General features: G+C 42.7%; 1 protein-coding gene across 1 annotated transcript in view; it reads right to left on the bottom strand.

The window, feature by feature from the left end:
* Positions 1 to 26,440, bottom strand: part of DNER (delta/notch like EGF repeat containing) — a 383,785-nt gene that overhangs the window by 213,367 nt on the left and 143,978 nt on the right. Inside the window, exons 2-4 of the mRNA XM_055574473.1 lie at positions 25,343 to 25,642; positions 23,068 to 23,162; positions 19,952 to 20,118 (exon numbers count right to left, since the gene is read on the bottom strand). Of these exons, the coding sequence (XP_055430448.1) occupies positions 19,952 to 20,118; positions 23,068 to 23,162; positions 25,343 to 25,642 (562 nt within the window). The remainder of the gene's footprint in view (positions 1 to 19,951; positions 20,119 to 23,067; positions 23,163 to 25,342; positions 25,643 to 26,440) is intronic.

Raw genomic sequence — 26,440 nt, forward strand, 5'->3', positions numbered from 1 at the left:
AGGAAAAGGCAAGAGCATCTTTCTGAAATGCAATCCTAATTATTTACATTCCTCACCAAAGACCAGACAACTTTCTCCAGTTGATATGCCCTACTTTGGTCCACTTACTTGCGGCTTTTAGGCTTTACCCAAGATCTTTGTGAAAAATAATTACAATTACCATGACTTTGTGGCAAAATGTAATGATCATCTCTAAAGCATCCCTGGTAGGTTTTCTAAATATATGCCTTTTCTGGAAAACCATCTGCCCCCTTCTCATGGAAGAATTATGACTTTGTAAAAAGTCCATGATAAAAGGAACTTAACGCTCTACCAACAGTGGAAACAGTGGCTGACTTTATTTTGGGGGGGTCCAAAATCACTGCAGATGGTGATCGCAGCCATGAAATTAAAAGAAAGACGTTTATTCCTTAGAAGAAAAGTTATGACTAACCTAGACAGCATATTAAAAAGCAGAGACATTACTTTGTCAACAAAGGTCTGTCTAGTCAAGGCTATGGTTTTTCCAGTGGTCATGTATGGATGTGAGAGTTGGACTATAAAGAAAGCTGAGTACAGAAGAATTGATGCTTTTGAACTGTGGTGTTGGAGAAGACTCTTGAGAGTCCCTTGGACTACAAGGAGATCCAACCAGTCCATCCTAGAGGAGATCAGTCCTGGGTGTTCATTGGAAGGACTGATGTTGAAGCTGAAACTCCAATACTTTGGCCACTTGAGGTGAAGAGCTGACTCATTTGAAAAGACCCTGATGCTGAGAAAGATTGAGGGCAGGAGGAGAAGGGGATGACAGAGGATGAGATGGCTGGATAGCATCACTGACTCGATGGACATGAGTTTGGGTAAACTCCGGGAGTTTGTGATGAACAGGGAGGCCTGGCATGCTGCAGTTCGTTGGGCTGCAAAGAGTCGGACATGACTGAGTGACTGGACTGAACTTTCTACCTCCAGGACATTGAAATGGAAAAGCAAAATAATTTAAGAGAAGGAGATGGAAATGGAATCTGGAGTTGTAGTCGTACAGATTTTTTTTAAACTGACGATTAAATGAGAGAAATGTCACTAGAACTTGACAACATAATGGGGACCATGAGAGCAGCAACCATGTGTTCATTCCCCATCCTCCTGTCCCCGTTTTACTTTTACTCTGATGTGAAAACTCAACGATCTAATGAAACCATTCCATTTACCATACTTTGAGGTATAAATGCAATATTGTAATGAAACCACTTTAAATATCTTCTGCTTAAAGAGATCATACCATCCTTTTTCTGTAAACTGTAGTGGTCACTTTCGTCCTCGAGGAGATCCCTGAATGTCTCAGACTGCTAAGGTTGCTGCTCAGTTATATGTAAATTTCCAGCTGGGTCAAGTTAAAAGCATCGGGTCAAAAGTTAGAAGCAGGGCAAGGTGTAATTCCAAAAATAAACTAGCTATCATGAATGAAAACTGGAAGAACGTTAAGAACAAATTGATAATATATTTCAATTTGTCATTAAAATGTGCAGACTCAGTGATCCAATAGATTTCATACCTGGAAATGTAACCCAAATAGATCACAAGAAAAGATACAAAGATGAAGTTATCATGATGTTTGAAATTCTGTTTAACAAGGAAAAAGAAAGGAAGAAAGGAAGGAGATAATTGCTTAACAATAGTGTATTGATTAAATCACAGTGCATCAATTCAGTGGAACACTATACAGCCATTAAGAAGAATACTAGGGTTTATATTTATTAACACAAAAGAATGTGAATGATACATGAAGTGGAAAAAAAGCAAATAACCAGACAGCACATGAATGTGTTCTGTTTCTAAAAAAGCATGTCATGTACATGCCCACCCTGCCATATAAGGAAAGTATCTGGAAGGAAATGCCACAAAATGTAAACACTGGTCATCAGTGGGGGGATGGGGGGTTACAGAAAGTACACTTCTTATTCTTATATGTACTACTTTTATAACAAGAAAGAGACAACAGAATCTTCTTTTATTTTCTAAAGGAGAGTAAACTGGAAAATTACATTCTGGTGAGGAAAAAACCATACTCCCTTGGGTTTATATATTTAGCCTTGATAATCAGTCTCTTTCTCTCTCTTTTTATCCCCTCCCCTCCCCCTCCCTCCTCTCTCCCTCCTTCTTCCTTCCTCTCTCCCTTCCCACTTGCTTAGAAAGAAGAAACAGAAGAGATGCTATGGAGGAGCAGGTAGATGGCTATTAAAAAGGCCATAAAAGAATTTACTTTCTCAATTGAAATTTGCACTTAGAGAAACTAAGGAAAGCTTTCAATGGTAAAATGGCAAAGCCCTAAGAAAGTCTGTCTTTAAAAGAATCAGGGGAAAATTTTTTTTTAATTTTAATCAAATTCAGTGGATAAGATGTGGGTTAAAATTTACTAGCACCAACTAAGTAAAAAAAATTTCCTTCCAGAGTTAACAGGAAGTTCCCAGTGGTCTGGTGGCTAAGACTCCTTCTTCTACTTCTACTGAAGGGGGTGAAGGTTCAATCCCTGGTCAGGGAGCTAAGATCCTACATGCTGTCAGGACCTGCCCTGGCCACTGGGTCATGGACAATGCACAGGCATCGGAGCTATGCTCTCCTTTCTTTTCAGAAGCAAAACGAAGGAAAACCTTGAGAACAGAAACTAAAGATTTAAAATCTTAAATGACCAAAAGTAAAAAAAAAAAAGAAAAAACACTGGTATCAATTAAGTAAAAAGGCATTTCTTTCCAGAGTTAACAAGAATTTCTTAAAAATATAAAAGTAATAATGAGATTCCTTAAAAAACTGGAAATAGAACTGCCATATGACCCAGCAATTCCACTGCTGGGCATACACACGGAGGAAACCAGAACTGAAAGAGACACATGTACCCCAATATTCATCGCAGCACCATTTATAATAGCCAGGACATGGAAGCAACCTAGATGTCCATCAGCAGATGAATGGATAAGAAAGCTGTGGTACATATACACAATGGAGTATTACTCAGCCATTAAAAAGAATACATTTGAATCAGTTCTAATGAAGTGGATGAAACTGGAGCCTATTATACAGAGTGAAGTAAGCCAGAAAGAAAAACACCAATACAGTATACTAACACATATATATGGAATTTAGAAAGATGGTAACAATAACTCTGTATACGAGACAGCAAAAGAGACACTGATGTACAGAACAGTCTTTTGGACTCTGTGGGAGAGGGAGAGGGTGGGATGATTTGGGAGAATGGCATTGAAACATGTATAATATCATATATGAAATGAGTCACCAGTCCAGGTTCGATGCACGATACTGGATGCTTGGGGCTGGTGCACTGGGACGACCCAGAGGGATGGTACAGGGAGGGAGGAGGGAGGAGGGTTCAGGATGGGGAACACGTGTATACCTGTGGCGGATTCACGTTGATATATGGCAAAACCAATACAATATTGTAAAGTTAAAAAATAAAATAAATTTTAAAATAAAATAAAAAGTAATTTGTATTACTTCCTTTGACTGTGTGGATCACAATAAACTGTGGAAAATTCTGAAAGAGATGGCAATACCAGACCACCTGATCTGCCTCTTGAGAAATTTGTATGCAGGTCAGGAAGCAACAGTTAGAACTGGACATGGAACAACAGACTGGTTCAAATAGGAAAAGGAGTTAGTCAAGGCTGTATATTGTCACCCTGCTTATTTAACTTCTATGCAGAGTGCATCATGAGAAACGCTGGACTGGAAGAAACACAAGCTGGAATCAAGATTGCCGGGAGAAATATCAAGAACCTCAGATATGCAGATGATACCACCCTTATGGCAGAAAGTGAAGAGGAACTCAAAAGCCTCTTGATGAAAGTGAAAGTGGAGAGTGAAAAAGTTGGCTTAACGCTCAACATTCAGAAAACGAAGATCATGGCATCCGGTCCCATCACTTCATGGGAAATAGATGGGGAAACAGTGGAAACAATGTCAGACTTTATTTTTCTGGGCTCCAAAATCACTGAAGATGGTGACTGCAGCCATGAAATTAAAAGATGCTTACTTCTTGAAAGCTATGACCAACCTAGATAGCATATTCGAAAGCAGAAACATTACTTTGCCAACAAAGGTTCATCTAGTCAAGGCTATGGTTTTTCCTGTGGTCATGTATGGATGTGAGAGTTGGACAGTGAAGAAAGCTGAGCGCCAAAGAATTGATGCTTTTGAACTGTGGTGTTGGAGAAGACTCTTGAGAGTCCCTTGGACTGCAAGGAGATCCAACTACTCCATTCTGAAGGAGATCAGCCCTGGGATTTCTTTGGAAGGAATGATGCTAAAGCTGAAACTCCAGTACTTTGGCCACCTCATGGGAAGAGTTGACTCATTGGAAAAGACTCTGATGCTGGGAGGGATTGGGGGCAAGAGGAGAAGGGGACGACAGAGGATGAGATGGCTGGAAGGCATCACTGACTCGATGGACGTGAGTCTGAGTGAACTCCAGGAGTTGGTGATGGACAGGGAGGCCTGGCATGCTGCGATTCATGGGGTTGCAAAGAGTCGGACACAACTGAGCGACTGATCTGATCTGATCTGATCTGATCTGAATGTTTCAAAATTAATCCGCAAGTAAAATGCACTATCTTTATTTTTTAAATAAAGGACAGAGAGAGAAGAAAAGGAAATAAGGAAAGCAGAATGGGAAGGCAGAGAGAGGGAGAGTTTATGATTATAAAGACATACCTTGAGTTTGCTTCTGAAAATCAAGCAAACCCCCTCCTCCCCACTTAAGGCATCAGGCTCACATAATAGGAGAATTACTTGCATCATCTTCTTTTTTACTTATTTTTTATTGAGGTGTAATTGACATACAACAGTATATCGGTTTCAGGGGTACAACAAAGCGATTTGATATTTGTATTATTGCAGAATGACCAGCACAATCAGTCCAGTTAATATACATGACCACCCATAGTTACAAATGCATTTTCTTGTAAAAGAAATTTTAAGATCTACCCTCTTAGAAACTTTCAAACATGCAATACAGTCTTATTAACTACAGTTACCATGCTGTGCATGGTATCCGAGTTTACTTATTTTATAACTGGAAGTTTGTACCTTTTGACCCTCTTCATCAATTTCACACACTCTCCATACCCCACCCACCGTCTCTGGAAACCACCAACCTACTCTCCATAGGCCAACAATCTGCCTTTCTAGGAAGCCTGATTCCAGGGGCTGTCTTGAAGGGTAGGCGAAATGTCTCATTCATCTTCACTCACCTGCCCCAATTCCACTACAGTCTGATTAACCAAGGCTCAATGGGGCCCAGTGAGTATTATACTGTTAACTCTAGGGACTATGTGTATTTATAATAGAGTGCTTTTTTTAAAAATGTCTGGTTTATCACCACAGTCAGTAAGTACCAATAAAAAAATTATGCTCACCATGACAATATTGAGGAAGATGCCAAAGCACTGTGGTTCAAAGCCAACTAGCAACCAAAAATACTAATCAGTTCAGTTCAGTTCAGTCGCTCGGTCATGTCCGACTCTTTGCAACTCCATGAATTGCCACACACCAGGCCTCCCTGTCCATCACCATCTCCTGGAGTTCTCTCAAACTCACATCCATCAAGTCAGTGATGCCATCCAGCCATCTCATCCTCTGTTGTCCCCTTCTCCTCCTGCCCCCAATCCCTCCCAGCATCAGAGTCTTTTCCAATGAGTCAACTCTTCGCATGAGGTAGCCAAAGTATTGGAGTTTCAGCTTTAGCATCATTCCTTCCAAAGAAATCCCAGGGCTGATCTCCTTCAGAATGGAGTAGTTGGATCTCCTTGCAGTCCAAGGGACTCTCAAGAGTCTTCTCCAACACCACAGTTCAAAAGCATCAATTCTTCGGTGCTCAGCTTTCTTCACAGTCCAACTCTCACATCCATACATGACCACTGGAAAAACCATAGCCTTGACTAGACAAACCTTTGTTGGCAAAGTAATGTCTCTGCTTTTCAATATGTTATCTAGTTTGGTCATAACTTTTCTTCCAAGGAGTAAGCATCTTTTAATTTCATGGTTTCAGTCACCATCTTCAGTGATTTTGGAGCCCAGAAAAATAAAGTCTGACACTGTCTCCACTGTTTCCCCATCTATTTCCCATGAAGTGATGGGACCGGATGCCATGATCTTCGTTTTCTGAATGTTGAGCTTTAAGCCAACTTTTTCACTCTCCTCTTTCACTTTCATCAAGAGGCTTTTGAGTTCCTCTTCACTTTCTGCCATAAGGGTGGTGTCATCTGCATATCTGAGGTTAATTTCTCCCGGCAATCTTGATTCCAGCTTGTGCTTCTTCCAGCCTAGTGTTTCTCATGATGTACTCTGCATAGAAGTTAAATAAGCAAGGTGATAATATACAGCCTTGACATACTCCTTTTCCTATTTGGAACCAGTCTGTTGTTCCATGTCCAGTTCTAACTGTTGCTTCCTGACCTGCATATAAGTTTTTCAAGAGGCAGGTCAGGTGGTCTGGTATTCCCATCTCTTTCAGAATTTTCCACAGTTTATTGTGATCCACACAGTCAAAGGCTTTGGCATAGTCAATAAAGCAGAAATAGATGTTTTTCTGGAACTCTCTTGCTTTTTCAATGATCCAGTGGATGTTGGCAATTTGATCTCTGGTTCCTCTGCCTTTTCGAAAACCAGCTTGAACATGTGGAAGTTCACGGTTCACGTATTGTTGAAGCCTGGCTTAGAGAATTTTGAGCCTTACTTTACTAGCATGTGAGATGAGTGCAATTGTGCGGTAGTTTGAGCATTCTTTGGCATTGCCTTTCTTTGGGACTGGAATGAAAACTGACCTTTTCAAGTCCTGTGGCCACTGCTGAGTTTTCAAATTTGCTGGCATATTGAGTGCAGCACTTTCACAGCATCATCTTTCAGGATTTGAAATATCTCAACTGGAATGCCATCACCTCCACTTGCTTTGTTTGTAGTGATACTTTCTAAGGCCCACTTGACTTCACATTCCAGGATGTCTGGCTCTAGGTGAGTGATCATACCATTGTCCTAATACTCATTACCTATTACCTAAAAATCCTAATAGTCATTACCAATTATAAAAAGAATAATCCTGATTATTAATAATATTGAAATGTGACTTCAATTTGAATAAAACTTAAATTGAACAGAAATCTCCTAACTAGGTCAATGTGAGCTATAAAAATTTTATCTAAATTATGCTGTTCAGGACAGACTTACACTTTACTTTTGTTCTCTTTCAACTATTGCCTTTATTCAAACATTCCCAAGTTTTTCACCCATAACAGGGAGTTCAATAGACCATATTCGACTGTGGCTTTAAAATGACCATGAAAAGGTGAAATATTTGCATTTTCTTTGTTCAATCTTAACCTTTTAGCAAAAGAAGATGTTAATGATTCTACAGCTGGTATCCTTTCCAAACTTTCTTTGACAGTGTTACCCCTGGTCCTCAGAGCAAGACATCTTAAAAGATAAGGTGCAAAATGTAGCATTCCCAAAAGAATGATGAAAAGTTTTTCTTTCTTTCTTTATTCTTCATTTGATCCTCTACTTTTAATGTAATAAAAAGGGGTAAAGTTTAAGTGTCACAGAGGTGGGCTGTGAAAACTTAAAAAGAAATCTTAAGATTGGTACTGGCAACTGGAAATTTTCCTCATGTGGCATTCACTGAGCAGAATAACTGTTACATATGAACAAAGTGTAGGGGCTTCCCAGGTGGCTCAGGGGTAAAGAATCTGCCTGCAGTGCAGGAGACACAGATTCAATCCCTGGGTTGGGAAGATCCCCCAGAGAGGACATGGCAACCCACTCCAACATTCTTGCCTGGGAAATCCCATGGACAGAGGGACCTGGCAGGCTACAGTCCCTGGGATCACAAAGAGTTGGTTGACTTTACAACTCTTTGTGACAAATGAACAAAAAGTAATCACTCAGGTTACCATGTGACCATCACAGTGCAAGGAGAAGTGACATGGTGCCTTCTCCCTAGACATTTATAGTCTGATTAAAGATACAAAATTAACATACAAAAAAAAATCTAAAAGGATAGGGAACAATTTAGACACTGATTTGTCTGATGCTGGCTGCAAACTTGATTATCAAAGAGGTGGGTGAAATTTAAGTGGTTGAAAAGCAATGATTTCATAAAGGAGCTAGAAGAAGGGAAAGAAGACAGGGCTGAGGAAAAAACGATGCCAGCTACCAAGAGAGAGAAATAAATGGGAAACCTGCAGGATTGGAGTGTCAAAGAATTGATGCTTTTGAACTGTGGTGTCGGAGAAGACTCTTGAGAGTCCCTAGGACTGCAAGGAGATCCAACCAGTCAATCCTAAAGGAAGTCAGTCCTGAAGAGTCTTTGGAAGGATTGATGCTGAAGCTGAAACTCCAGTGCTTTGGCCACCTGATGCAAAGAACTGACCCATTGGAAAAGACCCTGATGCTGGGAAAGATTGAAGGCAGGAGGAGAAGGGGACAACAGAGGATGAGATGGTTGGATGGCATCACTGACACCATGGACATGAGTTTGAGTAAAGCTCCAAGAGCTGGTGATGGACATGGAAGCCTGGTGTGCTGCAGTCCATGGGGTTTCAAAGAGTCAGACACAACTGAGTGACTGAACTGACTGACTGAACTGAATATCTGGAAAGGGTGACCAGTAATTCCAACCACAAGATTCAGAAGGGGGAAAAGACAGCCCCATTCCAGGCTGGCATCAGTGTGCAAGACCTAGGGGTGGTCCAGGCAGAACTGCTCCAGGTTTCAGGAAGACAGGATCCAGACCACAAGATGAGGGCCTACTATGGGCAGAGAAGCTGGATAGCATGACAGCCCTGAAAGGGAACTAGCGACAGTGTGGCCTTACACCTGCAAATTAGATGTTACAAATATCCTCCTCAAAGCCGGAGGAAGTTCAATACTTGTGGACTTAGAGAGGAAGATTCCAGCTCAGTGTACATCCAAGGGGCCAGAGACCTCAGAGCCCCATGTTTGGATGGTATGATGCATACTCCATCCATCTCCACCAATAAGAGCTCATTAAATATTGTAGGCTTGTTGGAGGATGACCTGGAAACTGAGTCTTCATGTAACTAAGCAGGTTGGGAGAATGCAGGTTCTGACACTACGAGAACGAAAGTTTTGAAAAGTAGTCAGGCAGCAACCTGGGTACAAGAAAGATGAGTTAAGACATTTTGGAGAACCCACCCTGCTTTGCTGATTCAGAACTAGGATGCAAATACCTATCCTCATACTAACGGTCTTAAAATATATCATACTCAATTGAGATACCATCAAGGTCTAGTATGGAATATTCTGAAATTTTAAGTGCCCCAATCAGTACCTTATTTCTTTACATCTTTATTTAGTTTATTAATGTAAGATCTGAGGGGCTTGCAGAAAACACATACCATTAAATGCGCTGCACTTAGTTGCTCAGTGGTGTCCAACTCTTCACAATCCCATGGACTGTAGCCCACCAAGCTTCTCTGTCCATGGAGATTCTCCAGGCAAGAATACTGGAGTGGGCTGCCATGCTCTCTTCCAGGGGATCTTCCCTATCCAGGGATTAAACACAGATCTCCCACACTGCAGGTGGATTCTTTACCATCTGAGCCACCAGGGAAGCTCATACCATTAAATCAGTTCAGTTCAATTCAGTGGCTCAGTTGTGTCCGACTCTTTGTGACCCCATGGACTGCAGCATGCCAGGCTTCCCCATCCATCACCAACTCCTGAAGCTTGCTCAAACTCATGTCCATTGAGTTGGTAATGCCATCCAACCATCTTATCCTCTGTCATCCCCTTCTCCTCCTGCCTTCATCATTAACATTGGTCGCTATACAAGGCTTCAGAGTGCTTCAACCAAACTATGATGTTTTAAAAAATCTCCTGTCCCTACTTTTCTATTCATAAATTTCCCTTTGACTACTGCCCACCACCCTCACCCCAACCAGTGCAGTCCTCATGGAGTCCCCTGAATTTTGAGAACACTTTTGCCCAAATCCCTCTTTTCATCAAATTTATGGTATGAGACATTCAACTCCAGCTAAACTACTTTGAACTTACATTTTAAAGGACAAATCTTATAGGAACAGTGTACCCAGAAGGGAAGGGAGAGAGAGAGTTCAAGAGTAAAAAAAATAGAACTTTATTAAAAGCTTCTAAAAGACTTCCTGAAAAATCATGTCAAAGACTAGACTTCCTTTACCTGTTGAGGATAAATAGAGAACCCAGGACATAAATTCACCCCTTTGAGGACTTAACTTTATGTGTATTTGTTCATGTTTAAGAAGCAGTTAGAAGAGTGGATAGGATTTTCCAAGGTTCTATAATGGGCCTGTTGAAATTAAAGCCTATTTCTATTTGTACTGACCACTAGTCAATTTTTAGCACTATTATTAAGTTATCTTAATTACACAGACTCCTGTGCCATTAAATTGTTACCCACTGCCCTTTGCACAGCCAAGAATAATCTTTTGCCCGCCCACCACAAACCCTGCCCCCATCCTCCTGGAAGAGTTAGCTGCTCCTTAGTCTTTGTTTTTGTTTTTTTTTTCAGTTAATTTTATTTTATTTTTAAACTTTACATAATTGTATTGTCTCCTCCTTTGTTGCCCCTTGAACTCAGAGACCGCACCTAAATCAATTTCCCATTTACAGATAAGCACAGGGCCTGAGTGCAGATGTGTGGTAGTTTGAACATTCTTTGGCATTTCACATGCTAGCAAAGTAATGCTCAAAATTCTCCAAGCCAGGCTTCAACAGTACATGTCCAGAGAACTTCCAGATGTTCAGTCTGGATTTAGAAAAGGCAAAGAACCAGAGATCAACTTGCCAACATTCGTTGGATCAGAGAAAAAGCAAGAAAACTCCAGAAAAATATCTACTTCTGCTTCATTGACCATGCCTTTGACTGTGTGGATCACAACAAACTATGGAAAATTCTAAGTGAGATGGGAATACTAGACAACCTTACCTGTCTCCTGAGAAACCTGTATACAGGTCAAGAAGCTGAAGCTGAAGCTCCAATTCTTTGGCCACCTTATGTGAAGAGTCAACTCATTAGAAAAGACCCTGATACTGGGAAAGATTGAAGGCAGGAGAAGAAGGAGATGACAGAGGACAAGATGGTTGGATGGCATCACTTACTCAATGGACATGAGTTTGAGCAAGCTCCAGGAAATGGTGAAGGACAGGGAAGCCAGGTGTGCTGCAGTCTATGGGGTCCCAAAGAGTCAGACATGACTGAGTGACTGAACAACAACAGGGCCTGAGAAATAAGGCATTCAATGCAGATTTTCAAAACTAATAAGGAAATATTTCCCATAGCTCTGCTGCTTGCTGCTGCTGCTGCTGCTGCTAAGTCACTTCAGTCGTGTCCGACTCTGTGTGACCCCATAGGTGGCAGCCCACCAGGCTCCCCCGTCCCTGGGATTCTCCAAGCAAGAGTACTGGAGTGGGTTGCCATTTCTTTCTCCAATGCATGAAAGTGAAAAGTCAAAGTGAAGTCGCTCAGTCGTGTCCGACTCAGCACCCCATGGACTGCAGCCTACCAGGCTCCTCCGTCCATGAGATTTTCCAGGCAAGAGTACTGGAGTGGGTTGCCATTTCCTTCTCCAGGGGATCTTCTGGACCCAGGATGGAACTCATGTCTCCTGCATTGGCAGATAGGTTCTTTACCACTGAGCCACCTGAGATGCCCACAACAGCTTAATGAGTTGGTTCTAAAAGAGACACAGATGTCTCTGAGAATCCAAAGAAGTTTGACCTTTCTCCTAAGAAGGCTGCACAAATACACAAAAGTCTATAGTGCATTTTAAGAGCTTCCAGGGCTCCATGAAGTGACCTTTGACCCCCACAACTACTGCAAAACAAGGGGCCAACTGAGCCCAAACTAGGAATTTCCACCTATGAATAGCAGCATCCATCCACTTGATGCATATTGAAAATTCCATTTTTTTAAAAAACATACCAGAATAAACAGACTACAAAAGATTGTATCTCCAAGGAAGCATCACGATGTCACTGAAAACAAATGTAATGGCTAAGTCCATGAAGATTTAAACCCCTGGGGCTGTGAAGGTCTACTGTACCAAAGCCATCTTATTACCTCAATAAAAGTCTCAACCCTCATTGTACCTGCTCAAGTACTGAGTTATTTCTCCTTATTTTTCAAGAGAAGAAAATCAATAGAAACCACTGCTTTACAAATTATCATTTTGCAAGATCAGAATCTTTTTTAATTGTAAATTCAGAATCCAGGAAATATAAAGCATTCTACAGCTCCCAGGTGGCACAAAAGGGTCTTGGGCAGACTGGGATCATGTCTAATCAAGTTCTGATGTCAGTTACAGAGACCTGGAAGTCACTGATTTCCAGCAGTTAATCTGTTACTGAGTGCAAGCTCACAGAAGAGATGAGGGCCAGCTGACCGAGAAGATGGCAGACTAATGTCTCAAAATGACCATCTTTTCAAGATCTGGACGCCAGGTTTTTTTTTGTAGATCAGAGATGGAGGGTGGGCGGGTGGGGGGCGGAGATGAGGAAACAAAGTAAAAAGGCCATTAATCTTGTAAGTATGTCCTAGAATGACAAGGCTCAGGCAGGGGATGTGTTAGTTTCTTCCTTTCTGTACCCGTCCACTGGTGGACAGTGTCCTGAACAAAAGCACTTCAGTTTAACAGGCAGGCAGAGGGGCAGAATTCTCTGAGGCAGGTCATTATGAATGATTATAAAAACAAACAACAGAAAGCAACTCAAAGAAAGTTTCAACATGGAGTCAGAATTGGCTTTTCTCTGCAACAAATCTATTAGCTATAATCCTGAAAAAGTGATCCCAGCTCCTAAAAGGACAGCACTATTCCTTCCTTTGTAAAGTTCAAATGGATCAAAAGTTATAAGAGCAGGTTTTTTTGTAAATTATAAACAATATACCATTGGTCTAGATAAAACAGAAATGTATTTCCTTTTAAAATATAAATTAGAGTTAAAAATATACTAAAAACTGTAAGAAAGAATGGTACAAATGTGGTAAAAGTGATGAAAAAAAATAGTAGATAATGAGCAGGAAAAGATAATGAGGAAAGTCAGAGAAAGCAAATACAAGCAGCTAGACCACTGAAAAGAAACAACAGTGGAGACAGGATGAGCTGGAAGAAAAGAAAAATAAAATCAAGGAAGAAGGTAAAATATCAGATTGAGGAAGCAACAAATACAAACCATAAAAGAAAAAAGTAAGAGGGGAAAAAGTAGGATTTCTCTGAGCAAATACGTCGATAAGAAGCATCAGTAAAGCACACATCCCCTGCGGGGTTTTCTGATCAGAAAGAGAAATAACTATGAGGATATTCTGGAGTCATCTGTGTGTCTGTAGGAATTTGTAAGAGTTCACAGATATTTGAGATTTGGGAGTCCATGTAGAGTAGAACTTCAGCTGGCTGTTTTTCTCCTGTACAGCTCCAAGCGAGGAGAGTTTAAATGAGGTTGTCTTTCTTTCCTTCTTTTTGGCCAAGCTGCACAGCTTGTGCAATTTTAGTTCCCGGACCAAGGATCAAAGCCCAGGCCCATCACAGTGACAGCGTGGAGTCCTAATCACTGAACTACCAAGGAATTCTCTAACAGACAGAGCTGGCCGTCTGAGGAACAGAGAGGGTGGGAGGGTGGAAGAGGTCCAGGCGGGGAAGGTAGTAGGTGACTGGAGCAGAGCTGCATTGAGTATATGTTACTTGCTCAGTCATGTCTGACTCTGCAACCCGTGGACTGTAGCCTGTCAGGTTCCTCTGTCCATGGGATTTTCCAGGCAAGAATACTGCAGTGGGTTGCCATTTCCTCCTCCAAAGGATCTTCCCCACCCAGGAATCAAGCTTGGGTCTTCTGCATTGACAGGTGGATTCTTTACCATCTGAGCCACCAGGGAAGCCCCCATTGAGTATAATTGGAGGAAAACATGCCTAAGGGCAGGTGACAAGAGGAAATAAAAGCTTTAGAGAAGGAGTCCAATGGGGCTTTCACCCTAAGGAAATGGAGACCTCCAACAGCTCTGCAACCCAGAGAGCTGGTTTGGCTCCACCTCCTGAGATCATCCATCAAGGCAACGTCTGCAAGCAACAGCAAGTAATACAAAACTGAAGAAAGATCGAAATGCACCTGGAACGATGAATCTTTCCTACTTGGGAATCCAGAGCACTGGGTGAATGGATCCCCACAGAGCTAAGAGCACCTCAGACACCTCACAGGGACAAAGTGCTAAACAAGGTCAATTTAGTTCTTTAGCCCAAGTGGTGTGTTAGTCATGTCCAACTCTTTGCAACCCCATGGACTGTAATGCCAGGCTCCTCTGGCCATGGATTCTCCAGGCAAGAATACTGGAGTGGGTGGCCATTCCCATTCTCATTCCCGAAGCAAGTGTCAAACCCAGGTCTCCTGCACTGCTGGCAAGTTTTATAGTCTGAGCCACCAGAGAAGCCCCTTTAACCCAAAAACATTGCCTAAAGCAAATAAGATATTTGGAAAAGACACATTTAGGGAAAACAGAAAGGATAATTAAGAAGAAGGTGGAAGAGCTGAAGTTGGGTGGACCACACAGGAGCAAAGGGGCCCTGCGCTGAGGCCCAGAGGGAAGAGCTACCCGTTGTGTTACAATGTTAAGTCACCTCTTTCTTTCCACAAAACAGTATAAATATTCATAAGGTCATGGTAATGGAGGGAAACTGGAAGAAATTAAAAGGAGTAGCACTGAAAAGGTCAGAGATAAATACATTCTCATCACTGGAATGTGTAGAATATTAATGTGAGACTCTCGCACAGAGTCGGACACGACTGAAGTGACTTAGCAGCAGCAGCAGCTCAGTGACAAACTTTAGAAAAGAACATTTATGGAAAGCTGGTAATGGCAACCAAGTTTGTCTCTCAGAGACACAAAATGGGCTCCTCTGCTCTGTTGCAGGGAAATATTAAAACTCCTGGGAACCTCCGTTATGGACAGGAATCTACCGGGAGGAAGGAAAGAAGGCGGTTCCGGAGACAGCCTCAGGCTTCTTTCTAGGAAGAAGCAGCAGTGACTGAACACAGCCCACAGCTCTGCAACGTGCTCTCCCTTCCACACGGAAGTTTTCCCCCACCTGCGCTGGCATCCCTTCATTCATCCATCTAACGAATGCCACTGTATCCTTCAGTATAGTTTTTTGGTTCTTAGCTAAAATGTATTCATACCTACAGAGTCCAATATTGTTTAAAAAAAAAGAAGTTATTATAAGAAGTTGCTTTTTAAAAAATTAAACTCTCAAAAAGAAAGTTAAAAACACGTCCATGTAGGAAGCAGAAGGCTTCCACAATGATTACAGAAGCTAAATCTTGTTTGTTTAAAACAAAAAGAATTTGTAAAAGAAGTAGCTGGCAATGCATAGGTGTCACCGAATTCTCATTCAGGAAGCAGACGTTTTCTCTCAGAAGGAGCTCGTGAAACACGACTGCTACCTTTAGAAAGAGTAACACTAAAAGCCACATAAAATAGGAAGCTCTAGTTAGGAAATTTAAAAAGATATCAGATCACAAATTTTCAAAATGGAAAATAATGATTTGGAGAAATAAAGGATCAAAATCATGGTCTCCTCATCATAACCTACATAAGTTTTGAGAAAGAATTCCTTACCTGAGTTATCAATATGTTAAATTAATTTCTTGGAAACTACTCCTCCAAGGAACAATTCAACCAAAGGCATGTTTTTCTGTGAAATTTTCTGCTAGCAAAAGGAACACAAATTATGCTGGAGTTCATAAAACTCCTTGTATCTCAAAAGAATAAATTATTATTAACACTGGAAAATCTTTCTCTTATCCCTACTACCAATATCAGTCTAAATCACAGTTATGTTACAACCCAAAGCAATATAAAATGTAAGATAACATTTCAAGTGTATATATTTTGGCAAAATTAATGACATTTTAAAGAGTAGTAACAACTCATACATTTTCTTGAAAGAGCTTCATGTCATAGAACAGCCTAATCTACTAAAACGAAAACCTTACAAGCTTAATATAAAAGTAAATTGAAACTATATATCAAAATATACAAACCATTTCCTCTTAAATAAACTGTTACAACAGACATGGATGCAAATAATAGTTACTTGCATCAGGGAGTAAAATTGAGATTTGACTGTTGACAACACTTCATTACATACTTTCTAATAAGCTACTATCCATCTTAATAGCCAAAAATGGGTCCAAAGTTGATTACTGTCTCTCTTTCACCAGCATGTCCACTCCCAAGCTGATTTCTTTTTTACCTTCTCTCCATCCAGTAAAATCCCTGCCCCTACCCCAAGTTAGATTTCCAAAGATTAGGAAATTACTTTATCATCAGAGAAGGACACTATATAAAATAACACTATAAATTATATGAGTTGAGAATTTTATTTTCCCAGTTTATCTTCATTATATTTGCATCAAACACATCTCTTGGAGAATACATCTTAATGCTTCTATTTACTTTAGCAAAATATTTAGTGTACCTCAGGAAAAAATAGTGAAATTAACCAAAATCATACCTAACATTTGTAATTTATACTTTCACATCCATTTTCATTAAACCTTTTCAACACCTCTGCGAGACAGGTGCTGCCTCTGCCCTCTGGCTCCCCCATCCTCGAGGTGAGGACTGTTGGAGAATGTGACTGAACGGGATAGGGTACCAAGAGTAAGATGCAGCAGCCACGTGGGTGCACTGGACTGGGATGCGCAGAGGCTAAACTTGAGCTTGTGTCTTTGAGTGGCAGCTGTAGGATGGTACATGTCTGAATAAAGTCAGGATGCTATTGGCATGCTAAGGGGCCGGACTTCAAGTCCCATCCCTGGGATGAAGATAAATGGCAGGACACAGTCCAAAGGCTAAGCTGGGAAATTCTTGTGGGAACTGCCCAAGTGTAGCCCTTGACGGGGCAGGAAGTAAGAGGGGTAGAGGGGCTCAGGAAGAATCACACTTTCTGAAGGCCATTTCTCCTCCAGGACAGAGGAATCTAAAATCGACTAGTTGGACAAGTGGCAGTTTCAGTTCAGTTCAGTTCAGTCGCTCAGTCGTGTCCAACTCTTTGCAACCCCATGAATCGCAGCATGCCAGGCTTCCCTGTCCATCACAAACTCCCGGAGTTCACCCAAACTCATGTCCATCAAGTTGATGATGCCACCCAGCCATCTCATCCTCTGTCGTCCCCTTCTCCTCTTGCCCCCAATCCCTCCCAGCATCAGAGTCTTTTCCAATGAGTCAATTCTTCGCATGAGGTGGCCAAAGTACTGCAGTTTCAGCATTAGTATCATTCCTTCCCAAGAAATCCCAGGGCTGATCTCCTTCAGAATGGACTGGTTGGATCTCCTTGCAGTCCAAGGGACTCTCAAGAGTCTTCTCCAACACCACAGTCCAAAAGCATCAATTCTTTGGGGCTCAGCCTTCTTATCAGTCCAACTCTCACATCCATACATGACCACTGGAAAAACCATGGCCTTGACTAGACAGACCTTTGTTGCCAAAGTAATGTCTCTGCTTTTGAATATGCTATCTAGGTTGGTCATAACTTTTCTTCCAAGGAGTAAGCGTCTTTTAATTTCATGGCTGCAGTCACCATCTGCAGTGATTTTGGAGCCCAAAAAAATAAAGTCTGACACTGTTTCCACTGTTTCCCCATCTATTTCCCATGAAGTGATGGGACCAGATGCCATGACCTTAGTTTTCTGAATGTTGAGCTTTAAGTCAACTTTTTCACTCTCCACTTTCACTTTCATCAAGAGGCTCTTTAGTTCTTCTTCACTTTCTGCCATAAGGGTGGTTTCATCTACAAATCTGAGGTTATTGATATTTCTCTCGGCAATCTTGATTCCAGCTTGTGCTTCTTCCAGCCCAACATTTCTCATGATGTACTCTGCATAGAAGTTAAATAAACAGGGTGACAATATACAGCCTTGACATACTCCTTTTCCTATCTGGAACCAGTCTGTTGTTCCATGTCCAGTTCTAACTGTTGCTTCCTGACCTTCATATAGGTTTCTCAAGAGGCAGGTCAGGTGGTCTGGTATTGCCATCTCTTGAAGAATTTTCCACAGTTTATTGTGATCCACACAGTCAAAGGCTTTGGCATAGTCAATAAAGCAGAAATAGATGGTTTTCTGGAACTCGCTTGCTTTTTCGATGATCCAGTGGATGTTGGCAATTTGATCTTTGGTTCCTCTGCCTTTTCTAAAACCAGCTTGGACATCTGGAAGTTCATGGTTCACGTATTGCTGAAGCCTGGCTTGGAGAATTTTGAGCATTACTTTACTAGCGTGTGAGATGAGTGGAATTGTGTGGTAGTTTGAGCATTCTTTGGCATTGCCTTTCTTTGGGATTGGAATGAAAACTGACCTTTTCCAGTCCTGTGGCCACTGCTGAGTTTTCCAAAGTTGCTGGCATATTGAGTGTAGCACTTTCACAGCATCATCTTTCAGGATTTGAAATAGCTCAACTGGAATTCCATCATCTCCACTAGCTTTGTTTGTAGTGATGCTTTCTAAGGCCCACTTGACTTCACATTCCAGGATGTCTGGCTCTAGGTGAGTGATCACACCATCGTGATTATCTGGGTCGTGAAGATCTTTTTTGTACAGTTCTTCTGTGTATTCTTGCCACCTCTTCTTAATATCTACTTCTTCTGTTAGGTCCATACCATTTCTGTCCTTTATTGAGCCCATCTTTGCATGAAATGTTCCCTTGGTATCTCTAATTTTCTTGAAGAGATCTCTAGTCTTTCCCATTATGTTGTTTTTCTCTATTTCTTTGCATTGATCGCTGAGGAAGGCTTTCCTATCTCTTCCTGCTATTCTTTGGAACTCTGCATTCAGATGCTTATATCTTTCCTTTTCTCCTTTGCTTTTCACTTCTCTTCTTTTCACAGCTATTTGTAAGGCCTCCTCAGACAGCCATTTGCTTTTTTGCATTTCTTTTCCATGGGGATGGTCTTGATCCCTGTCTCCTGTTCAATGTCACGAACCTCATTCCATAGTTCATCAGGCACTCTATCTATCAGATCTAGTCCCTTAAATCTATTTCTCACTTCCACTGTATAATCATAAGGGATTTGAGTTAGGTCATACCTAAATGGTCTAGTGGTTTTCCCTATTTTCTTCAATTTAAGTCTGAATTTGGCAATAAGGAGTTCATGATCTGAGCCACAGTCAGCTCCTGGTCTTGTTTTTGCTGACTGTATAGAGCTTCTCCATCTTTGGCTGCAAAGAATATAATCAATCTGATTTCGGTGTTGACCATCTGGTGATGTCCATGTGTAGAGTCTTCTCCTGTGTTGTTGGAAGAGGGTGTTTGCTATGACCAGTGCGTTTTCTTAGAGAAGGTTAAATGACAGGTTTAACCATGTTCAAGAAAATGTGAAAACTCAGAAGTGACCCATGGAGGAAGGTGGTGTGGGCAAGAGGAACCCCCAAAGAAACTTGGGATTCCCCCGAGTTAGCCTGAGTCAGAGGCTCAGATGTGATCAAGTGCTTGCTCAGGTGCTGAGCCCCTGGCTCTGTGTCAGGCCAATATCAAGTGACAACCAAGCTTCCTCTGAGACACTGACATTCAATGCCTCAAGTTGCCCACAATTCCAGGAGAAAGAAGACTGAAGAGTCACAAGCTAAGCCGAGACTCAGAGCATTGAATGCCAATGAGCACACACTGAGGATACTCTGGTCGGTGTTGGGATACAGTCTCCGGATTCCAGAGCCCACAATTTTCCCATTTTGAGCCACACTGGAAATTACATCTCAGAAGCCAATTTTGATTATATGTGAAACCTCACCTAAAATGGAGGAAACTACGCTGAGGGCTGGAATTCAGATTACCTGGACAAAATTCCCTACATACTGTCTCTAACACACCAAACTGAGGTCAAGTTGAATCCCACGCAGTTTTAGATACAAGATTTCCACAACTCACCAATGAAGTGATTCTGCCCCAAGGCAAGCATCTCCTCCAAGAGAACAAGGCCCCCAGGAGCCTGGAGGAGGGTTACGCTCCGACCATCGATGAGGGAGCACTGCTGAAATCCCGTCGCCGTGACCTTCCACAGCAAAATCAGCGAGGCAGTGGCGTCTTGCCGAATTCTGAAAACGAGAACGACGTCAATGGAAACTCCCTTTCAGAAAAATTCATCTTAGAATCAGGCCATCAGGTTAACACTAAAAATAAAGATGATGCATACACCCATATAAGTATCAAGAAATGGATGACATGATCTTTTAAACAGGCGCCTGCTTTATGTGGACTCATGACGATCAATTCCCATGCTGTTAGAAACACCCATCTCTCACTTGATCAAAATTATACCACAAAATCACTAATAGGTAACTCTAGGTCATAATTTTCATCAATAATAAAAGGGTCTGTTGAATTTAGAGACATTCCATGCGTGTGTGTTAGTCACTTACTCATGTCCAATTCTTTGTGACCCCATGGACTACACCCCACCAGGCTGCTCTGTCCATGGAATTCTCCAGGCAAGAATATTGGAGTTGGTAGCCATTCACTTCTGCAGGGAATCTTCCTGACCCAGGGATTGAACCCTGCATTGCAGGCGGATTCTTTACCATCTGGGCCACCAGAGAAGCCCAACTTCTTCCATATCCACACGATAAAGAGTTCTGCTAGAATTATTATACATGTGTAACACATCCCCAAACCACCTGAGTTGGCGGCTAAAATAAGCGAAGGTGTGTCTCTTCCCATGCTTCAGGCCTCCCCTGGTTTTTCCTTGTTTTCAGGATAAAATCCAAAGAATGAGATACCCTAGCAGACAAACCCACCCAGCCTCCATGCCTCTCAGTCTGGGCTTGTGCAGTCTCACCCTTTCCATCCACACGATGGCCACAAGGAGCTACTGTGTCTTCCCCCAGGACGTCCTATCCCTCCTATCCCGGCTCCCAGCCATTGCTTCCCCCTCCCTCTGGGAACCTGTCACTCTTCAAGGCCTACCCCACCAGCACCCCTCCTCCTGGACCTTCCCCTCTCTTCCCAGCACTGGTAGCTGCCACTCCTTCCTCTGTGCCACTGGGAAAGGGGTTCACAGTGCACAGATCTGATCCCTCCCCACCCAAGGCAGAGCTCCCGGCTTGCAGCAGGGGTCTCAATAAAGGGTCGTTAAACGATCAGATTCACCAATAAAGGAAAGCCTAAGGGGCTAGCAACCCTCCCACGTGAATCCAGCACCCAGAGATCGTTCTGCACTTCCATCTTACTCAACCTGGGCCACTGCTATTTCCGCCTAACGCTGCAGCCTAAGGGTCTTGGGAATTTCAGATTTGTTGTGGGGGCAGTGGGGAGTGGAGAGGAAGGCAGCATTTAAAAGCATAGACCAGAAGTTTTCCGAAAGGCTTATTCAAGTAAAGCAACATGACCCAGACAAGAAAGAACTGGGGCATGGTTTCATAAACATAAAGGAAACCAATGATTTCCCTGAAACCAGCTCTGGACGGTAGGGTTTCCGTCCTCAGTAGGAGCAACAGAACACTTAGGACAGGGGGCCCCCTACTGGTAGAACTCGGAGCTGCTCCCAGGCCTCACCTTCCTCCCTGCCAGAAGTCTTCCCTGTGTCCATCCTGGCTCTTTCCCACCAGGTGACGTCCAGGTGGGGGCAGGGGATACAGGGGTCATGGAACAAAGCCCCTCGTCCAAACATTTTTAGAGACTCCTTTGTTTAGAAGGCAAGGTGTACAAAAATGACCCTGCGTGGTCCAAGTAAAGAGTGCCCACTGCCCTCTTTAAATGGAGTCACTGCAGTATCCTGGCTAAGCTGGGCCAGGTCCTCCCCCTCCCAAAGTCCTACCCTCTCTTCTAAAGTCCCTGAAGACTAGACAGCAAGTGCCCATTTGAGGGGTAGCTTCCCTGGAAGCTCAGCTGGTAAAGAATCCGCCTGCAATGCAGGAGGCCCAGGTTCAATTCCTATTTTGGGAAGATCCCGTGGAGAAAGGGAAAGGCTACCCACTCCAGTATTCTTGGGCTTCCCTGGTGGCTCAGATGGTAAAGAATCTGCCTGCAATGCAGGAGACCTGGGTTTGATCCCTGGGTTGGGAAGATCCCCTAGAGGAGGGCATGGCAATCCACTCCAGTGTTCTTGGCTGGAGAATCCCTGTGGACAGAGGAGCCTGGTAGGCTACAGTCCGTGGAGCCTCAAAGAGTCAGACACAACTGAGTGACTAAGCATAGCACAGCACAGGGTGGGGAATTGTCAGACAGGTCAGGGGTGCTCCATGCAGCCTCCACCCCGACTCCCCAGCCTCCACCCTTACTCCCCAGCCTCCACCCCCACTCCCCAGCATCCACCCCCACTCCCCAGCATCCACCCCCACTCCCCGGCCTCCACCCCTACTCTCCAGCCTCCACTCCTACTCCCCAGCTTCCACTCCTACACCCTGGCCTCCACTCCTACTCCCCGGCCTCCACTCCTACTCCCCAGCAATGCACGGCACCTGGTGTCCCCACAGGTTCTGTCAACACCACTTCCCTTTGCCTCCTCCCCACCCCCTGCAGTGACATCAAGCAGTATGTAATTTGAAGGAGCATAAATTTAAAACACAACAAAACACGCATCTCACCTGCTTGTTTTTAAAGAGATAATTGCAATGCTTGGATGTTAAATGTGGGGTAAATCATGCATACGAATTTAACCCATGGTCCATTAAAATCTGAAGAAGCCAAAGAATCTGGGAAGCAAAAGTCACTGAAGAAGCGAAGGGTCTGGCTCTAGACCTTAGCTAAGGCTCCTGGGTTTCTTATCTCCCACCTAACTCATCCCAGCCAGCATCCCTGGAGTCTCCTCTGAAATCGCCTCTGAAATCTAGTTCCTAAGGGACACAGGCCTCGTCTACACATGGAATTCCATTCCTGGTTTGCCGGCTGCCGACGCCGTCCCCGCTTCAAATACCCTGGATCAGCCGGGGCTGGACCCCGGCACTGGTTCCCACTGGGCTGACCGGTTACAGGCCAGTTATGTGAACAGACACCACCCAGCAGCCAGAGTATCGATGGTAACCACGTTTCACTAGGAGCTTTCTTACTTGACCGAGGTGTTCTGTGGGACTTCAAAGGATACCAGACGGCCCCCTGCAGAGCTGTTGGCACTGGCATTCCCACAGGCAATGTCTGGAACCACCTGGAGGGGAAAAAAAAACACCACCAAAAAGACAGGTTATTAGGGTTAATCATGGGGCAAGATCATATTAGAAAGCAAAACCCCACAGGCCGCCTCCACTCCATTCTTTGGATGATGCTGGGGATCGTGACTTGAGAAGCCAACTGAAACCTTACAAATGTTAACCACAGTGAAAGCTTTGCCATCTGAGTTTGGGAAACAGAAAAGCTTTGCTGAGAGCAGTCTGCAAATTCCCAGGATGACTACACTGCTAATACGATGTTGCAGGGAAGGGCGGGAGATTGGCCCCCTTCTCTCTTTCACCCTGCGAGCAGTCACGGGCCTCTGCTCTCTGCTCAGTTTGGTGGGTAATGAGGGACTAAATGCTTAGAGAACAAGGAGACGGCCTTAGAGGAGTAGCTTCCACAGCGTGGGTAGAAATCCAAAAGACTAGAAGAACAAGCCTTCCAGAGAGCCATAGATAGGACGTGTCTGGTCCAAATGACCCTGCTCGGTACACAGGTGGACGTGGGAGAACATGCTGAGGCCAGGTGGCTGGGAGCTGCCCTTTTCTGTCCCCTGTGGACCAGACCTTCATTTTTAAATGACGTGTTCCAGAAAGCATTATACTGATGTGCATTTAAGAAAAGGAGCTCGAGGGGGGAATTGTGCTCATCAGGAAGCATATTGCTAATACTTGAGCTGTGTCCAGTGACAGGCTTCTGACCCATTCATTCATTTATTCCTCATGCCGTGATCTGTGCTCATCCCCTGAGAGTTGGCATAAAAGGATATTAAAAGCATTCTTCATCACTGAATTAACAGAGGGCAGTAAAGAAATATGCTCAGCACTTTCACCCCATTCCCAGCATGCACAACTTATTGTCCAGAAATATATTCACGTGTTCCTCTGGCACTTGTAACTTGCTTATTGAGTGGCCTAAGAGATAACAGCATGACAGGAAGGTGAGGCATTTCTTTTTCACATTTACCAGCCGCAGGAGAGCATGGTTGGCTGGGGAGATTTTAATGGTTGGCTGGGGAGAAATTTTCTTTAAGGGACAGTTCCTTGATAAACACAGGACCAAACCTAGCTTACATTCAAGAAGTGTGTCATTCAGCAAAGAGGTATTAGAGTCCTAACTTCAAAGCCTCAATTGTAAGTTTGAAATCAGAACAAGTTTTCAATTTTTTAGGCAGCATAGAAACACTGCCCTTCAGCCTGAATGGGCCTTCACAAATTGTGTGGCAATGAAAAAAGAAGTGGGTCAATTGGTTGGAATTACCTAGGAACATAAAACAAGAAATGCTGCCTTACTCTTCTATAACCATAATCAAAATTTCTGGACATATTCTTTGGCTCTAAAAATGCTATACAAAGATCTATGTGGGTTTTTTTCTTTCAGGTAAGCTAAAAGCCTGTCATAATATACAACCACAGGTCTATACTGATAAGGAATACTATATGGAATGGAATTGCACTTTATCGATGTTAACTCAAACCCACGATTTCCGCTTGTCCAACTTCAATTCTTCTAGCTAGAAAACTTACATTTTATGTCAACTTTTAAAGGTCTGCTGAAAATCCTCAGCATGAGACTTCTGATGGGCTTGAAGGTACAATAAGCCAAACCCAGACCAGACAAGACTCAATGAACAGAATCTGCTATTGCCAAAATTAATCAAACTTGGAAATTTCATTCTTAAATGCACAGCCAAATATTTTAAAAATCAATAATACGTTTTTTTCTAAATCCCACTGAAGTGCTGCAAATTACCAACAACAGACTCTAAACAATAACAAACTAAAACTGAAGCATAAAATTCCATGGAGGAAAATTAGGTCAGTAATTGAGGGTCTATAATATGTTCATTGATAATACTCTTCATCAAGCTGCCTGTCCCAAATCTAAGATTATCTCTCATAAAGGTATGTGGATATCGTTTCAGAAAATAATTTCATTCATTTTCTTCCTTGTTTTTTCTTCTTATGCTCATAAAACAATCATAATTGGCATGTCTTATTTACATAACCAAGAGAGATTTCCTACACGGAAAGGCAGACAGGAAAAAAGTATGGCATCTTTTGTTCAATGTATAACTTCAAGGCTTTCGATTTTTATTGCTAATATTAGAATCACTGGAATGATTTTAACCGTGCTGGTGTCTTACATAAAAACATGTTCACTTAATGTTCTCACCTCCACTTGATCCCATTTCATTTCTACAACTTTCTGGCCCGTTTTCGGCTGCCACGTCGGCAGGGTGATGGTTGCCTGAGAGCGCGGCAGCATTATCTCGGGCTCCTGGGTGGCAGGGACAGGCTGAAGCTGCCTGGGTGCCGTGGACTCGGTCCAGCCAGAGGCGGGGACGCTGGAAAGTGCCTGTTCACAGTTTGGACCTTCGTAGCCTTCATTGCAAATGCAGAGGTAGCCGTCGCTGCTGCTGCTGCTGCAGTTGCCATGGTGACACGGGCTGCTGGCGCAAGGATCCGCAACAAGCTGAAATGAGAGCATAAATGGGTCAATTATTCCCTCATAAGGAATGTGGTGCCTTTGCTAGGAAATGAGTTCTGTGACTCAGAGCTGCTGCTCTAAAAGAAATGCTATTCCTGTGGAATATACATTTTTAACTATTTGTGCTGTTGAGGGGTGGGGGGCATCTCCCAAGGTCATGACAACACTAACCCTTCCACAGATAACAGATGTCTAACAAAGAAGTATGTAGTTAGTGAAAAAGAGCCTCCCCTAATCCAAGGCCCTAAATAAAGTTGATTTCAGGAACACTTATTTAGAGAAATTTTCTAAGGCGAAAATAGTTAAAACAGAGACTCCTTAGGAATATATTTACTAACTTCAATCTTTTTAGCTGCGGGTCAAAGGATACAGGAATCTAAATTGAAATCTCTTCTTTCACATCCTGAACCATTGTAAGGTCTCCTTATGAGAAATGACTGCCCAGTTTATCGCTTCTACAGATGCACTTACCTATGTCTTCCAATTTCCTACCTAATTAACAATTCTTTTTTAAGGTGATATTTAATTAAAGGCTTCCAAACTGATCAGCTGGCATGACAACTGCAGGTTAGAAGGAAGCATGGTGGTGACTTCTATTAAGCAGAGTTTGATGAAAGTTTCTAACCTCATTATTTGAAAGGGTGATTATGGAGATATGTGACCTGGCTGGAAATGGAAGATAAAAGTTTAACTACATATCTTTAAATTATGTTCTTGTTCTAAGAAAAATGTTTATCCCTGAGTTCCTTGCTGACCTTTGACTGGATTTGTTATCACCTAGAG

This window comes from Bubalus kerabau, chromosome 3 (assembly GCF_029407905.1).
Source record: "Bubalus kerabau isolate K-KA32 ecotype Philippines breed swamp buffalo chromosome 3, PCC_UOA_SB_1v2, whole genome shotgun sequence".
Taxonomy (NCBI): Eukaryota; Metazoa; Chordata; class Mammalia; order Artiodactyla; family Bovidae; genus Bubalus; species Bubalus kerabau.